The sequence below is a fragment of the Salvia hispanica genome, unplaced genomic scaffold, assembly GCF_023119035.1.
Source record: "Salvia hispanica cultivar TCC Black 2014 unplaced genomic scaffold, UniMelb_Shisp_WGS_1.0 HiC_scaffold_99, whole genome shotgun sequence".
NCBI classification, from domain to species: domain Eukaryota; kingdom Viridiplantae; phylum Streptophyta; class Magnoliopsida; order Lamiales; family Lamiaceae; genus Salvia; species Salvia hispanica.
Window position 1 is genome coordinate 1 of NW_025952787.1, and position 18,166 is coordinate 18,166.

The window sequence follows — 18,166 nt, forward strand, 5'->3', positions numbered from 1 at the left end:
CTATCACCTTTAGTTCATGTATTTCAAATAAGTCTCAATCATGGATCAAAATCATGCATGTTCTCACGTTTCCCTTTTCCCATCGATTATTTTCAATATTCCCATTCAAAATCAAAGTACGATTATCATATCGTTTTTATTCATACCACAACTCTAGATTTAACATCAAATCGTGTCACGCATGAGTGTTTTCCACACACAACACACGCACACACACACCACACACACACACACACGGTCACAACACATACACACACGGTCACACACCCACACATGTATCCAAATTCATCGATTAATTCTCCTTCACTCGATCTAAATGCATGTGGACTCAAGAACACCGATTGATCGGTAGAAGAAGAGAAGATCAAAATTAAAAATACCTTTTCAATAGAACAATCGGTAGAAACAAGTCGGATCTTGATTCTTCAACGAATTCTTGAATTTCAGCTTCGATTCTTCACACAAGATGAAGAAATAATGGAGAAAGTAGAAGAAAAATTTGAGAGAGTGGGGAGAAAGAGAGAGTGACGTGAAGTAGAGGGAGGGGGGGTGATTTTTCTGTAGTGCTAGGGTTTAGGATTTCTCTCCTATTTATAGAGGTTAAGATATAATCCAACAATTAAATAGTAAAAGATTTGGAGTAGATTTGTTTGTTGAAGTGGCCGAAAATTTGAAGAGGAAAAATAGGGAATTTCGAATTTCTATGCTATTTGTTAGCATATGATTTGATTTGATATTTTACGAAGTAGAATAAAATATCACGGAGCAAGAAAAATAATAATAAATCTCCCCAACATATATGGAAAGTGGCGTGTAGTTTCAATTCCTCAAAAGGGATTTAATAAAAATCCTATTTAAATTAGGTTATGGTAAGATCTCCTTAGATTTGGCAAGATATGCTAGGATATTTGAATTTATTTATGGAAGAGAATAAACAAGGGATCAAATAATAGAATAAAATAATCTCTTCTCCCATAATGAGATTTTCGAAAATCTCCAAGAAATAATAGGGGTTTCGAATTCTTCATGGAATAAATAGGAATATCCGGACTTTGGATTTAATTTGGATAATTATCCCAAACAATAATTAAATCCAAGAAAAATAGGATTTCTTTCCAATAAATAGGAAGGGTCAAAAATTCCACATAATTAAATAGTGCTCCTATTTAATTCTCACTCATCCCTTAGGAAAATAATTCACCACAATATTATTTTCCCCCGCATCAAAATATTCACATATTCGAATTTCCACCTCCACTTCACATTTTCCAACGACTTTGACCATTCCACGGCCACGTCAAATTTTCCACCATGTTGACTATTCAATAGCCACGTCAAATTTTCAACAAGTTTGACTATTCAACTCAAACTCAACTCAATATCGCAATTAAGTCACAAAGAATATTGCAATTAATCATTCATCATTTAATTCCACATAATCATAGCATTAAAAGCATTTAATGCAAAAATTTCCACGTCACAAAAATTAGGGTTCGAAAAAGCGGGATGTTACATCCTACCACTCTTAAAAGAAATTTCGTCACGAAATTTGGTACCTTTATGGTAAGAGTTCCGGGTACAGTTCCATCATCTTATCCTCGAGCTCCCACGTGGCTTCCTCATATTCGTGGTTTCTCCATAGTACTTTTACACTGGCAATAGATTTGTTCCTCAAGATTTGAACTTTACGGTCCAAGATCATCTAAGGTCGCTCCTCGTAAGTCAAATCCGGATTCAAAGCAACTTCCTCGTAATGAATCACGTGTTTCGGGTCGAACACGTACTTTCGCAACTGCGACACATGAAAGACGTTGTGTACGTTCCCAAGGTTTGGCGGTAGCGCTAATCGATAGGCTACGGGTCCTACTCCTTCGAGAATTTTTTTATTAAATGTTAGGGTCCCCTGACGCTATTTTTTTAGGGGTATGTGGTGTCACTCTTATTAAATAAACATTTTTAATAATTTGTCACCAATTATTCCATCCGTCCCTTATTAATTGACACTGGTTGACTTGACATGACGCTATTTTTTAGGGGTATGTGATGTCACTCTTATTAAATAAACATTTTTAATAATTTGTCACCAATTACTCCCTCCGTCCCTCGTTAATTGACACCGGTTGACTTGACACGAGTTTTAAGAAATATAGTAGAAAGTGGGTGGAAAAAGTTACTCCCTCCGTCCCTTAAAATTTGGCACCATTTGACCCGACACGGGTTTTAAGAAATGTAATAGAAAGTGGGTCTAAAAAGTTAGTGGTGTGTGGGTCCTACTTTTATATATTAGTTTTAAAATAAAATTTGAGTGTGAATAAGTTAGTGGAATGTAGGGTCCGCTACCAATAATCGTAAAAGTGAAAGGTGATAAATTTTTAGGGACGAACGAAAAAGAAATAAGTAACAAATTTTCAGAGACGGAGAGAGTAGTAGAATATGGATCCAACTTTTATACATCAATTTTATATAAAATGTAAATGAATGAGTTAATCTACCAAATTAAAAAGTAAGGAGGCCAATTAATTGGGAACGGATGAAAAAGAAAATTGGTTCCAATTAATGGGAGACAGAGAGAGTATATAACAACATAAAATATTACGAGCTTCTAGAACGTGGAGCTTTGGCTTTTTTTTAGAAGACAACACAAAATGGGGATGCATTGCAAGTGTTCCATCTCCATCTGTTACTCGGCCAGGTGATGGCGGGGTTGTCCCTCCATGCACGCGCCCCCCCCCCCTACTCAGCCAATTAGGTTTTGACGTGAATCTAACTCACAGGCTTGCGAATAATCTTCATTTTTCGTTCGGATTATAGTATTTTTATAAAAAAAACACGGAATTAATATATACTCCCTCAATTCTATAGTAGTGGAGGCATTTCTTTTCGGCAAGGAGATTAAGAAAAATTGTATCAAGTGAGTTAAGTAAAAGAAGAATAAAGTAGGATATTGAAAAGGTAGAAAGATGAAGAGAGAATAAAGTAAGAGAGGGTAAAGTAACTGAGAAGAAATATGTTGACTTTTACTAAAAAGGAAATTACTCCAATACTATAGAACGTACCAAAATGGCAAAATGACTCCACTACTATGGAACGGAGGGAGTATATATATTCATCACACAATTGATTTCTATCCATTTTTAAATTTTTCCATTTGTTTTCTTTTAGGGAAGAGAATGCGTTCGGTTTATATGCAATAGCCATTTAAGAAATGGTAACTAGTTGACACAGGTGTTTGATTTGTTATAAACCGTTTGTGCAAGGCCTGTTGAATGAAGGGCGGCCCGATAAATAGAGGATGTAATTGATTGTTTATTTATCTCCAAAAAATGGTGCGATACATGTCAACATTAATAACAATATTCTGAAATCAGATTGCAATGACTACTCTACCCCACCTTCGTACACAGAATAATGCCCTTCTCCAAAATTGGGGAACATTGCAAGGCAAGAGTTCGACAACGCGAACACTGCATTCGTCGCTTGAAATAGCTGACAAATTGCAATCGCACTCAAAATCCAACGGCGAGGACGAAGGTTGTACTTATCGGCAGCCCCAACACGTCGGTCGGTGTTGATCCGGTCTTAAAGGTGTGTCCTCTATCAAATAATGCAATCCACTCACAAATTGATAGTTCATAACATATTTTTATTTGTTTTGTTATTTCTCTTACCCAAATCAATCGATTGAAGTCGTACAATTTGGATTTGTTTAGAAATTTCTCTAACCCAAATCAGTCAATTGAAGTCAAAAGATTTGATTTTTTTGTTCTTTCTTTGACCCAAATCGGTCGATTGAAGTCATAAAATTGGACTTGGTTTTGTTCTTCTCTTACCCAAATTGATCGATTGAAGTCATAAAAATCGGATTTGTTTATAAATTTCTGTGTTAAAAATCGGATTTTTTTATTCTTTCCGTTACCCAAATCGATCGATTGAGTTCATAAAAATCAGATTTGGGTCTGGATTTTGTGTGCAAAACAAATTACTAGATTCTTCTTACTTACCAATTATTCTAGTTGAGACTTATTTCTGCAGAACAATACAATTGCTGCCAAACAACAATGGGATTGTTCAAGTGACTTTACAATATTTTTGTTAGCACAACTTAATTTTGTCTGTAATATTTGCATACATAATATAATACTATCTCCATCCCCAAATTTTGACACAGTTTACTATTTCCGTTCGTCCCTAAAAATTTGACACACTTCACTTTTTACCATTTTTTGTAGTGGACCCCATATTCCACTAACTCATTCCTACTCACATTTTATTATAAAACTAATACTCCTTATGTCCTACTAGAAATGAAACGTTTTCCTTTTTGGGTTGTCTCATTAAAAATGAAACGTTTCTTAAAATAGAAATAATTTTATCTCTATTTTTCCCTCTCTCTTACTTTACTCTCTCTTCTTTAACTCACAAAATAACACTACATAAAATCTTGTGCCGAAAAGCAAACGTTTCATATTTATGGGACGGAGTGAGTACTTTAAAAGTAGAACCCACATCCCACCAACCTTTTTAACTCACTTTCCATTACATTTCTTAAAACCCGTGCCGGGTCAAAGTGTGTCAAAATTTGAGGGACGGAGGTAGTACCATCATTTTGTTCACCTATGAAAATTATATTCTCCGTGTCAGTTCTGTACCTGTTCCCAACTGATATGAATAGTGTTGGCAAGAATCGTGCTAACAAACTTGACAAGTATGTGATGCATAATACATTGGAATACATAATGCAAAAATACCTTGTTGCACGCATGGCTTTACCACACCTCATCCTAATCTGATTACGACAATAAAAAAGAAGAGAACTACAAGCAGTGTTCCCATATAGCATTCTAAATAGGATTCCGACTCAAATTGACCACCTAAACCGGCTTGTTAGAGTTACAGATTGCCTAGTAAATTTCAGGATGTACCGTAATACGTTCGAGAGACTTTGTCGATTGTTTCGAGAGTTGGGTGTTTTGCGTGAAAGACGGTTTGTTGGCATTGTAGAGTTGCGCATCATAAGAGAAACCTAATTGTCAGTTTTGATTTTTGGAGGTCAGGAGATACCGTTTCACGGTACGTGCATGAGCTCATGGAAGCCATATTGAAAATGCATTCTTTGTTCATAGTGAAACCCAAACCAATCAAAGAAGGTTGCGTTGATTGGAGGTGGAAACATTTTAAGGCACGTATTATGTTTCTCATTTGTTTGGTTATATTCAAATACAATTTTTGGTGATGTACGTCATAAAATAACTTTGTACTTTTTTGCGTCTTGGGGTGTTTGGGTGCTCTTGATGTAACTTACATCAATGTACACGTCCCAAACGAATACAAGCCCATGTTTCGGAATAGGAAGGGACAGATCACGACTAATACTTGAGCTGAGTGTGATCGATACATGCGTTTTACATACATGTTGCTCGGTTGGGAAGTTTCAACGGGCAATTCTCGTATTTTAAGGGACACGGTGAATCGACCATATGGACTGAAGGTACCTATAGGTAGAGGTGCCAACGGTTCCAGAACCAGCGGTTACGGTTTGGAAACACCGGTTCCGATTTTTGGAAATTGCCGCACCGGAACCTAACCTCGAGGTGTTTTGCGATTACAGTTCTGGTTCTAAAACCGCCAGTTTCGGTTTTGATTCCGAACAGGCAGTTTCCGATGATTTTTTATGATTCCGAACATCTGGTTTTTTATGTTTTTTGCGGCCTAGCTTGGTTTCACGGTTTTCCTTTGCGATTATGGCACGGTTTCGGTTCAAAAATTTTCAAACTTTAACCAAACCATTGTTCTAAATTCGACAGTTTGGTTCAGATAAATTCTCACGGTGTCGGTTCGAAACCGTAACCGTTTCGCGGTTAACTGCCAGAACCGGAAACCTTGGGTACCTCTACCTACGGATAAAAATGATGAATTTCCATTAAATAATGCACGTTGATGTTGATTAAATGGAATGGGGACCCGATGTCGTACAAGGGAGTTCGTTACCATTTAATGGAATGGAGACTCGATGCCGACAAACCACAAAATGCAATTGAGTTTTTACCTTACCAAAATCACTATACGACATACTTTTACCGAAAATTCAATATGAGAAAAAGACACATTTTTACCTGTAACAGCCCGTCATTTCTAGGGTATAATAAATACGGCGACTGTTAACTAGGCGAACTTAAGGCGACAAGAATGTAGACTAGGGTTTCATTTAAAGATATTTGACCAAGTGTTTAATGAAGATCAAGGCAATAAGTCAAAGGCTTTAAATACGAAAAACAAGATTTAATAGCTAACATAGGCTAAGCTCAAAAGTCAAAGGTTTATTGTAGCTCCAACAAAACGCAATAATTCACCATATTCCAAATCAAAGAAATAAGTTCAAAACAACCAAAGATAATAAGTTTTCCCAAAAGTTCAGCGGAAGCATTTCCAAGAGAAAGCGAAGCCATGTATGAAGACACGACTACACTCAAAATTTCAACCATCCATATTATTCGATTCAACTGCCTCAACACAACCGACCGCCCATCGCCGCTCAACCTGCACATAGGGAAAACACATGCAGGGCTGAGTATTTTAAGCATACTCAGTGGACTCGTGCCAAAACATTTTATAGTTATGCCACCCTTACCATAGTGAGCTCGATGTTTAGCATTTAATTTGAAAGATAGCATCGAGTATCACAAAATATTTCATGGACTGGCCAGTCAAATAATACCTCTCATTTTCTCATCAATCAACAATTCATATGGTGCGACGAAGTGTGGCCACACTTTTCGCCCACGAGATCGGCCGACTAGCAAGGACGGCTCCCGATCTCTCGTGTACACTAGCCTGATAGGGTTTGCGGCCCTACTCAGACCCGAATTCGTTTATATAGCCCTATAGCCTAATGGAGCGCACTCAAACTAGGCATCAGGCACACACAATATCCAAAATAATCATAGGCATGGCATAACAGCTTAATCCACCCTTATTTCTCCAATATCATAAATTTGCAACATAGAAGAGTTTAAGAATAAAGCCCACCTCGATTTCCTTCGATTTCAAATACGTGCTTCTTCTTGTTATCACACCGGGAACGCGAACTATCACCTTTAGTTCATGTATTTCAAATAAGTCTCAATCATGGATCAAAATCATGCATGTTCTCACGTTTCCCTTTTCCCATCGATTATTTTCAATATTCCCATTCAAAATCAAAGTACGATTATCATATCGTTTTTATTCACACCACAACTCTAGATTTAACATCAAATCGTGTCACGCATGAGTGTTTTCCACACACAACACACGCACACACACACCACACACACGCCACCGACACACACACACACGGTCACAACACATACACACACGGTCACACACCCACACATGTATCCAAATTCATCGATTAATTCCCCTTCACTCGATCTAAATGCACTCAAGAACATGGACTCAAGAACACCGATTGATCGGTAGAAGAAGAGAAGATCAAAATTAAAAATACCTTTTCAATAGAACAATCGGTAGAAAACAAGTAGGATCTTGATTCTTCAACGAATTCTTGAATTTCAGCTTCAATTCTTCACACAAGATGAAGAAATAATGGAGAAAGTAGAAGAAAAATTTGAGAGAGTGGGGAGAAAGAGAGAGTGACGTGAAGTAGAGGGGGGGGGTGATTTTTCTGTAGTGCTAGGGTTTAGGATTTCTCTCATATTTATAGAGGTTAAGATATAATCTAACAATTAAATAATAAAAGATTTGGAGTAGATTTGTTTGTTGAAGTGGCCGAAAATTTGAAGAGGAAAAATAGGAAATTTCGAATTTCTATGCTATTTGTTAGCATATGATTTGATTTGATATTTTACGAAGTAGAATAAAATATCACGGAGCAAGAAAAATAATAATAAATCTCCCCAAAATATATGGAAAGTGGCGTGTAGTTTCAATTCCTCAAAAGGGATTTAATAAAAATCCTATTTAAATTAGGATATGGTAAGATCTCCTTAGATTTGGCAAGATATGCTAGGATATTTGAATTTATTTATGGAAGAGAGAATAAACAAGGGATCAAATAATAGAATAAAATAATCTCTTCTCCCATAATGAGATTTTTTAAAATCTCCAAGAAATAATAGGGGTTCACCAAAACGCGTTATCCCTTTCGACGGGGATACCTTGAGAAACACTTTATCACCGACTTGAAATTGTAAGTCGGTCCGTCGGACATCAGCGTAAGACTTTTGTCTGTCTTGGGTTTCCTTCATTCTCACACGAATTCGTCGAACAATTTCAATCATCTCCTCGACTGCATCGGGTCCGAGTACCCTTCGTTCGCCAACTTCATCCCAGTAGAGTGCTGATCTACACTTTCTTCCGTATAGTGCTTCATATGGTGCCATGTTAATCGTTGCTTGGAAACTGTTGTTGTAAGCGAATTCGATCAACGGTAGTGCGGTCTCCCAACTTCCGCCTCGGTCGAGCACCACGGCTCTTAGCATATCCTCGAGAGTTTGTATCGTCTTCTCGGATTGTCCATCGGACTGTGGGTGAAACGCTGTGCTAAAGTTCAATCGTGTTCCAAGCTCGCGCTGTAGACTAATCCAAAATTTTGATGTGAACTTCGGGTCACGATCAGACGTAATCGTCACTGGGACTCCATGCAATCGCACGATTTCTCTTATGTAGATACGAGCTAGTCCGTCCGATTCATGAGTTATAGGAATCGGTATGAAGTGCACACATTTGGTGAGTCGGTCTACAATCACCCAAATGGCGGTGTTCCCTTTGAGAGTCTTTGGCAAGGCCGTCACGAAATCCATGGTGATGTGCTCCGACTTTCACTCTGGTATTTACAACGGTTGTAATTTTTCGTATGATCGTTGATGTAAAACCTTCACCTGTTGGCAGGCTAAGCAACGCTCCACAAATGCTGCGATATCTCTGATACAAGGGGTTCTCGTATCAGATCTCTGCAGCAACTGAGATGATCACCAAGAGACCAATTAATGTGAAGTTGTGATTTGTTTGATGAGATTTTTGACGGCAGAAGCCAGGTTTCAAGAGGAAACCTAGAAAAAAACGAGAAGAGAAAAATAATATGTGTGAATATTAGATTTCTTATTTATTTTCATGAATAAGAGATCTATATATACACTTTTAAACCTAGACCTAGACGGTTCACTCTTCCTAAACACCGGGAAAGAACCGCAAAGAAAACCCGATGCCGGGCCTTATAGCTTCGGCCCTGACTCAATTAAAATATAAAAATGAATTAGTCCAAAATATTCAAAAGCTTAAAATAATCAAAACATGCGACAAATGCTTAAACATAATCCTCCAAGTGCTTCGGTTTCTGCCTCCTCTTTCTGGTCCTATGCGCGATCGGCTCGTCGGTCACCGGCTGCGAGGCGACGTCGCTAATCTCCTCCGGCATCTCTTTTTCCTCCACCTCCTCTTGCGGTGGCTCTAGTGTACTCGTATCAACTCCCCGGGGCTTAAGAGACTCCTTGTCCTCAAGGAGGTAAGGAAATCTCTTCGAAATGACCTCCATAGGCTCCCAAGATGGTTTGTCAGGCACTCCATCATCCCATTCCACAAGACCTTGGTCCTCAACCACTCCATTGCGAAACACCGAACGACGCTCCAACACTCGCACCGATCGAACCAAAGGGTGACTGGCAGAGAAATCCATAGGCAGCGTTGCAGGTATCAGTTGCGATGACTCATGTACAAAGGGTCGCAATAAACTGACATGAAAGACATTGTGGATCTTGCTACCCTCCGGTAATTCCAAACGATATGCCACCGGACCAATGCGTTCAAGCACCCGAAATGGACCGTAAAAACGCCGAGCCAACTTAGCCGCAAGAGGACGCGCCACTGAGTGCTGGCGGTATTGGCGAAGTTTCAGCAGCACCAAGTCATCCACAGCAAACTCAATATCCCATCTATGTAAATTCGCCGAACGGTGCATCCGCTGCTGTGCCTTCGTCAAGTTCTGCTTCAGTAAACGTAGGACCTCCATACGTTCTAAGATAATGTCGACCACCAAGGACGGAGTATTGGCCGACGGAGCTGCTGGAAAAAAAAGTCGGGGGATCGCGCCCGTAAAGAGCTCGGAAAGGCGTCATGCCCAGACCCTCGTGGTGATTGCAGTTAAGTGCTAACTCGGCCCATGGTAGGAAATCTGACCATTCCTTCGGCTTTTCGAACGTAAATGCCTGTAGATATTGTTCAAGTCCCCTATTACGAACCTCCGTCTGACCATCCGATTGAGGGTGGTACGCGGTGGAAAAATGCAAGGTTGTGCCGCTCAACTTCAACAACCTCCTCCAAAATTCCCCCAAAAAGATGGGGTCCCGATCAGAAACCAACGTTTCTGGAAAGCCATGGTGTTTGACCACTGTGTGTACAAAAGTTGCCGCAACTCGCTGAGCATCAAACGAGGCGGAAGCGCGGCAAAATGCGCATATTTCGATAGCCTATCAACTGCAACCATAATGGCTGTAAAACCATGGGACGAGGGTAAACCCGTGATGAAATCCATGGACACATCGGCCCAAACACGGTCGGGAATTGGCAGCGGTTGGAGCAAACCATATGGTTTCTGTGTTGAATACTTTGTGAATTGACACGTCTTGCAAGACTCCACAAAGCGCTCAACATCTCGTCGCATCCGAGACCAATAAAAAGAAGCAGCGACACGACGGAATGTGCGCTCTACGCCTGGGTGACCTGCAATAGGTGAGCAGTGGTGCTCACGGAGAATCTCAGTTCGCAGGGGTGATGCGGAGCTGAGAGCAATACGGCGCTTAAAATAAATAAGCTCGTCAGCCAGCGAGAAGAGTGGTTTGGCCCTCCCTGCGATAATGTCGTCGCGGAGTTTGACCATATCTTGTAGAGAACCCACTTCGGCCCGAATGTCGTCGCGGGCGAAAGCTGTGAATAGCTGCCCTGTTTCCTCCACGTCCGGGTCCCGGCGAGAAAGTGCATCAGCTGCCCGGTTAGATGCACCGGTTTTATACTCGATCCGAAACTTATAGCCCATCAGCTTTCGGATATAAAATTGTTGATCTGGGGTTTGAATAACCTGAAGCAGAAGATCTTTCAAGCTTTTCTGGTCGCTGCGGATGACAAATTCGCGGCCAAGTAAGTACTGTCGCCACTTCTGAACTGCCTCCACTATGGCATACAATTCCTTGTGATAGGTTGACGCTGCACGACGCCTCGGGCCCAGCTTCTTGCTGAAAAAAGCGATCGGGCGGCCCTCCTGAAGTAACACAGCGCCCACCCCAAAATCTGACGCGTCTGTCTCTATATAAAAAGTCAATGTGAAATCAGGCAAGCGGAGGATCGGAGCAGAAGTCATGGCTGTCTTCAGTGCCTCGAAACTCGCGCTGGACTCCTCTGTCCATATAAACGCCTCTTTTTTAAGTAGCTCAGTTAGTGGTGCGGCGATCATTGCATATCGAGCTATAAATCTCCTGTAGTACCCTGTGAGTCCCAAAAAACCACGCAACTATTTTTGATTGCTCGGCGTAGGCCACGCGACCATCGCGCTGATCTTGCTAGGGTCTGCCTTAAGTTCCCCATTTTCGATGAAGTGGCCCAAATAATCAACTGTGGTGCTGCAGAAGGTACACTTTGCCATCTTAACAAAGAATTGATTGGATTCCAGAATGTGTAGTACCTGAGCAATGTGAGAGGCGTGTGTCTCTTCTGACGATCACAAACTTGCGCAAGAAAGGCTGGAATATGCTATTCATCGCAGCCTGAAAGGTGGACGGGGCATTCGTCAGTCCAAACGACATTAAAAGAAACTAATAATGTCCTTCATGAGTTCTGAAGGCGGTCTTAAAGATGTCATCTTGTTGCATTCGTATCTGGCCAGAGCGGAGGTCAAGCTTAGTGAACTACCGTGCTGCCCCGAGCTCGTCAAACAACTCATCGGTCGTCGGGATAGGAAAGTGGTCCGGAACTGTCGCTGCATTGAGGGCTCTGTAAGCGATGCAGAAACGAAAAGAGCCATCCTTCTTTCGGACCAATAATACCGGGGACGAGAAGGGACTGTGGCTGTGCTGCACAATCCCCTGTTCTAACATCTCTCGTACCTACCGCTCTATTTCATTCTTCTGGAAGTATGGGTACCGATAAGGGCGGACGTTAATCGTTTTGGACCCTGGGGTGAGGTGAATACGATGGTCGAATGGCCGCGCAGGCGGCAGGCCTGTCGGTACCTTGAACACAGCAGCGTGTTTGACTAACACCGATCGGACGAACGGAGGTACGTCTGCTGGAATATCGAACGAGACCGCGCTGTGCGGCGTTTCCTCGGGCTGAATCTGCGTCACCTCGTACATATCCACCTCATTCCTGAAACTCATCAGTGTTGCTAGGCTAGTGTAGGACATCTCCCTAGGTGGGACCGTGTCACCCTTTAACTGCACAGGTCGCCCCCCAAAAGTAAAATCCATCGTCATGTCGACGTAACCAGTAAGGACCCGGCGAAGCGACTTCAACCACTTCATTCCCAATATGATGTCCGGGCCATGGACGTCGAGGACATGAATATCAACCTGAAAAACGTTCACTTGCAAAGCGAGAGAAGTATTTTGGCACATAGCCTTACAAATAAGTGAAGCACCATTACCAACATAAACCCGAAAAGGAGAAATGGAAACAAGTTGAAGACTTAACTTCTCTGCGAGGGCCGGGTGGATGAAATTATGTGTCGCACCCGTGTCAATCAGAACTTGAACAGTAGTGGAGCCGATCGAGCCAGTCATCCGCAAGGAGTTCGGACTGGGGCTTCCTGCGAGCGATAAAACACTCGAGATATCCCCTGTAATAAGAGGTTCCTGCTCCTCCGGTGGTTCTTCACGTTGTACTACACCCATCTCCTCATCGTCATCTCCCATATATGCAAGGAAACGGTGTGTGCACACATGGCCCGTTACCCATTTTTCCGGGCAATACCAGCATAAACCCAAACGGGTGCGCTCCGCCTTCTGCGCTGCCGGTAAGCGAACAATCGGCAGTTTGGAGAGTGTGGGGTCTGTTCCCTTAGCTGGGGAAACATTCGTTGTCCGCTGGTGCGGGCGACCCGCAAATGTCACTGGGCCAGGAGACGCCGCTGCGGGCGTGGACGTCGGTGCTGTGGTGGCATTGAAGCGGGTCTCGCGCGGGTCCAGGAGCGACGCTGTTGTGGTGTCTGCTCGTAGTAAGCCGAATGGCATGAAGCGAGCTCCCGGGCAATCGCACAGGCTTCGGCCAAGGTTTGGGGCTGTTTAAGGAAGACCTCCTTCTGCAAGGGATGTTTCAAACCTCCAATATAGATAGCAACCAAGGTAAACTCGGGGATGCCTGCAATATGTGTCATCATATTCTCAAAGTCGGTCTGATACTCAAGAACCGATCCAGTCTGCTAAAGATGAGACATGATACCCAAATAATTTTCATAGAATCCGGAATCGAATCTGTGACGAACCGCAGCCAAAAATTCCAACCAAGAAACCTTCGGGTTGTTAGCAAATAGAATCGTAACCACGCCGCTGCAGGTGGGTCGAAAAGCGGAACCGAATAACGAAGCCTCTCCGCTTCCGTGGCTCCATAATTATCAAAGTAGAACTCTACACGAAATATCCAATCCTATGGATCGGAGCCGTCGAAACGTGGGGGGTCCATACGGAATCTCGAACCAGACTCCTTTTCTCCCGACGTCGAATGACGCGTCGACTGAACACACCAACACGAGTCCGGCGGTAGCTTGTCGTGCGCCCCAAACTTCGGCTTGTGCGTCTCGCTATGCTTGGGTTGGTTATCCGACTTCGACCACATCTCCTCGAAACGCCGATTGATATGTTCTTGCTCCAACTGATTGTGAACCACAGCCTTCCCGATGCTATTAATCGCAGCGAGCAGTTTGTCCATCCGCTCATCCAAAGCCTGGATCGTGGAATCCGTTGACGGTGCGCCAGATTCCGTCGTAGTCGTCTCCGCCGTCATGTTGAGTTCAAAGAGAAAGCACCAGATGATACAAGGGGTTCTCGTATCAGATCTCTGCAGCAACTGATATGATCACCAAGAGACCAATTAATGTGAAGTTGTGATTTGTTTGATGAGATTTTTGACGGCAGAAGCCAGGTTTCAAGAGGAAACCTAGAAAAAAACGAGAAGAGAAAAATAATATGTGTGAATATTAGATTTCTTATTTATTGTCATGAATAAGAGATCTATATATACACTTTTAAACCTAGACCTAGACGGTTCACTCTTCCTAAACACCGGGAAAGAACCGCAAAGAAAACCCGATGCTGGGCCTTATAGCTTCGGCCCTGACTCAATTAAAATATAAAAATGAATTAGTCCAAAATATTCAAAAGCTTAAAATAATCAAAACATGCGACAAATGCTTAAACATAATCCTCCAAGTGCTTCGGTTTCTGCCTCCTCTTTCTGGTCCTATGCGCGATCGGCTCGTCGGTCTCCGGCTGCGAGGCGACGTCGCTAATCTCCTCCGGCATCTCTCTTTCCTCCACCTCCTCTTGCGGTGGCTCTAGTCTACTTGTATCAATCCCTCTTCATGCCATTCCACCAAAATGACTTCTTCAAGTCTTGGTACATCTTTGTACTTCCAGGGTGAGCAGTGTATGGAGTCTCATGAGCTTCACTCATGATCTCGTTCTTGAGTTCCTCGTTGTCAGGCACGCATAGTCTTCCTTCAAACATGAGGGCATTATCGGACTCCTCGCTAAAATTTCCCGACTTGCTAGTTCTCACTTCCACTCGAATCTCTTCGAGTTTCGCATCCATTCGTTGCGCTGCAACGATTCTTGTTTTCAAATCTGGCTCCACCACTAAGGTGGCGATTCGTCCTTCCACAGTTCCAGGTGCCCTTATCACTTCCAATCGCAATCTACTAAACTCTCGTATCAAACTTTCTTCTTCCGTCAGGAAAGCTAGTTGCGAATGGTCCTTTCGGCTCAAAGTATCTGCCACCACATTTGCTTTGTCGTGGTGGTAATTGATACCACAATCGTAGTCCTTCACTAGTTCGAGCCATCTTCGTTGTCTCATGTTCAAGTCCTTCTGCTCGAAGAAATATTTCAAGCTCTTGTGGTCCGTAAAGATTTCACATCGAACTCCGTAGAGATGATGCCTCCAAATCTTTAGGGCGTGTACCACTGCTGCTAACTCCAAATCGTGTGTTGGGTAGTTCAACTCGTGTGGTCTTAACTGTCGTGACGCGTAGGCGATCACCTTATTGTTTTGCATCAACACGCATCCTAGTCCAACCTTCGAAGCATCGGTGTAGACTACGTAGTTCACTCCAGACTCGGGCACAGCTAAAACTGGCGCGGTGGTCAACTTCTCCTTCAAGAGTTGAAAGCTTGCTTCACACTCTGGGGTCCAATTCACCTTGACTCCCTTCTTAAGTTGTTGCGTCATTGGTCTCACTATCTTAGAGAACCCTTCTATAAACCTTCGGTAGTATCCTGCCAAGCCTAGGAAACTCCGAATCTCGTTTGGTGTTGATGGTGACTTCCATTGTTGCACGGCTTCAACTTTGGCGGGGTCCACTCTGATTCCTTCCGCCGACACAATATGTCCAAGAAAGTTTACTTCTTTCAGCCAAAATTCACACTTGCTGAATTTGGCGTATAGCTTCTCGTTTCTCAAAGTCTCCAAAGCGATTCGTAGATACTCCTCGTGCTCCTTCTCGTTCCTCGAGTAGACTAAAACGTCATCGATAAATACTAGGACGAATTTATCCAAGTACGGATGGAATATTCGATTCATCAAGTCCATGAATACCGTTGGGGCATTCGTTAATCTGAACGGCATCACAACAAACTCGTAGTGTCCATATCTTGTGCGAAATGCAGTCTTCGGTATGTCCTCCCTTCGTACTCTTAGTTGATGATATCCGGACCTCAAGTCCATTTTCGAAAACACTCCGGCTCCTCGAAGTTGATCGAACAAGTCATCTATCCTCGGCAGTGGATACTTGTTCTTAAGGGTCAATTTGTTCAACTCCCTATAGTCGATACACATTCTCATCGACCCATCCTTCTTCTTCACGAAAAGTACCGGTGCGCCCCACGGCGAAACACTAGGCCTAACAAAACCTAGGTCCATGAGCTCCTGGAGTTGTATCTTGAGTTCCTCCAACTCCTTAGGTGCCATTCGATATGGTGCTTTGGATACGGGTGCGGCTCTCGGCTCGAGATCGATGGTGAACTCCAATTGTCGATCCGGCGGTGGTCCAGGTAACACTTTGGGAAAAACATCTGAGAATTCCCGCACAACAGCGACGTCTTCCACTCTTCTTTCATCATTCTCATTGCCGTGAAGATAGACGAGATAGGCAGGTCGCCCCTTTCTCATCATCGCGGTAGCTTGCAGCGCAGAGATTATCGCAGTTCGCCGGTTCATCGAGATTTCATGATACACGATAGGTTCTTTTCCCGGAGCTTGTAGGGATATTTTCCTCTCCTTACATCGAATCGTCGCGAAATTCGCGGCCAACCAGTCCATTCCTAGGATTACGTCGGTATCTCTCATCGCCATAACTTGCAGGTCGTGAGCGACTAACTTAAGTTCTCCCATAACAATTTCTATGTTCGAGCATGTTCTAGATATTTCTATCATTCCTCCTACTGGTGAGGACACCATCATTCTATGTTCAGATTCGCTAGTAGGCAAGCCCAAAGTGTGCACACATAACTCAGATATAAATGAATGCGATGCGCCCGTGTCAAATAACACAACAACGGGGGTATCGAGAATTTCGCCCATACCTGTCAAGTTTCCTTTCTCACGATCATCTTGCTCTTTCTTCGGCTTCTTATGTTCCAACGCGTACGCTCTCGCTTGTGGAGCAAGCCTTTGGCGGGGTGGTTGTTGCTGTCGCGACGGTGGGTCGCGATTTCCTCGTGGTTCACTTTGCGGTGCCCTCAATTGCTGACGGGATCCTTGATCGTTCTGCCTTGATCCCGATCCTACCTTGTTATTTGCACACTCCCTAGAGAAGTGGTCGTTTCCTCCGCAAGTGTAGCACTTGACGACGTTCTGATATCGGCATTCTCCGAAATGGTACTTAGAGCACACATTGCACTGCGGTGCCCTGGGTCGATAGTCTCCTCTCTGGCTAGACGTATGTTGCCCTCCTCCGTGCTGGGATCGATGTTGATTCGACTGGTTCCGTTTTCCGTCGTAGGAATTCCTAGTATCCTCCCACTTCCTCTTCTCCCGGGAGTGATGTGATGGGGGTAAGGACGGTGTAGAGTTCTCCTTTGCTCTCTCTCTAGGCATTGCTGCCTCAATATCCAACGCGAGTGCCAAAGCTTTAGCATAGGTGAGTCTCCCTCGACTGGCCAACGACATCTTTATCTCGGACCTTAGTCCCTCACGGAACTTGTCGGACAGCTTCTCGTCAGTGTCGACTTGATCAGGGGCGTATCGGGTCATGCTATTGAGCGCTCGATCGTACTCGGTCACAGTCATGCGTCCTTGAGTCAGATTGTGGAACTCGGATGCCTTTGCTTTCCGGTAGCTCTTCGGCACATACTTGTTGTACAATTCAGTCTTGAAATCTTCCCACGTCATTGCTTCTACTTGGTCTCGCGTCAGGGTCTTCGTTCTAGTATCCCACCAAAAGTCGGCTGCCTCGATTAGTTGGTGAGTAACGCAACTCATCCGTTCCCTATCATTGCATCCCAAGATTGCGAAGATACGCTCTATCGCGCGGATCCATGATTCGGCCTTGGCCGGTTCTCCAAGTCCATCAAACACAGGTGGTTTCTGTTCCAAGAACAGCTTCACTATTTCCCGATTAACCGGGGGTGGGGGAGGCGGCGGTGTCTGAATTGACTGTGTCACACTCTCCTCGCTCGAAGGCGGAGGTGTCGGTTGACGGTTATGGCGTCTCGGCGGCATTCTGATTTATCAATACATGGATTATTCTCAATATTCTAACAACAGTCGCGTGGTATAACAAGGTGTATGGGACAATTGTTTTGGTGCATATGGCCAAGCAAAAAGTTCGTCGCATAGAGTGGATTTCACAAGTAGTGTCAAAGCATTATTATCACCAAAATTGGTTGCGCCATAGGGTATCAAAAGAATCATTGGTCCTTATCAACAAGGTAATTGTAATCAAGAGGCACTTATGCAATTCAAGTGG

At 43.2% G+C, this 18,166-nt stretch overlaps 2 protein-coding genes and 1 long non-coding RNA gene across 3 annotated transcripts; all 3 read right to left on the reverse strand.

The window, feature by feature from the left end:
- Positions 1-6,425: 6,425 nt before the first annotated feature.
- On the reverse strand, positions 6,426-7,504 carry LOC125200479. Its single transcript, XR_007172732.1, has 3 exons — positions 7,487-7,504; positions 7,027-7,092; positions 6,426-6,537 (listed from the first exon to the last, which is right to left on the reverse strand). It is a non-coding gene; the product is annotated as an uncharacterized LOC125200479 (long non-coding RNA).
- A 1,800-nt stretch (positions 7,505-9,304) lies between these two features.
- On the reverse strand, positions 9,305-10,006 carry LOC125200478. Its single transcript, XM_048098117.1, has one exon. The coding sequence runs from the start codon at positions 10,004-10,006 to the stop codon at positions 9,305-9,307; it is 702 nt and encodes a 233-aa protein (XP_047954074.1).
- A 4,544-nt stretch (positions 10,007-14,550) lies between these two features.
- On the reverse strand, positions 14,551-17,919 carry LOC125200480. Its single transcript, XM_048098118.1, has 3 exons — positions 16,072-17,919; positions 15,163-15,993; positions 14,551-15,069 (listed from the first exon to the last, which is right to left on the reverse strand). Exons 1-3 carry the CDS (start codon positions 17,917-17,919, stop codon positions 14,551-14,553), a joined length of 3,198 nt encoding a protein of 1,065 aa, XP_047954075.1.
- Positions 17,920-18,166: the final 247 nt, after the last annotated feature.

Bases quoted from the DNA above. Each gene is read 5' to 3' on its own strand.
- LOC125200478 (XM_048098117.1), bottom strand. From the start codon at position 10,006: ATGGAGGTCCTACGTTTACTGAAGCAGAACTTGACGAAGGCACAGCAG.
- LOC125200480 (XM_048098118.1), bottom strand. From the start codon at position 17,919: ATGCCGCCGAGACGCCATAACCGTCAACCGACACCTCCGCCTTCGAGC. The intron at 15,994-16,071 runs GTACTTTTCGTG...TTGACCCTTAAG, and splicing joins TTTCGCCGTGGGGCGCACCG to AACAAGTATCCACTGCCGAG. The intron at 15,070-15,162 runs GTACACGCCCTA...TTCTTCGAGCAG, and splicing joins ATTTGGAGTTAGCAGCAGTG to AAGGACTTGAACATGAGACA.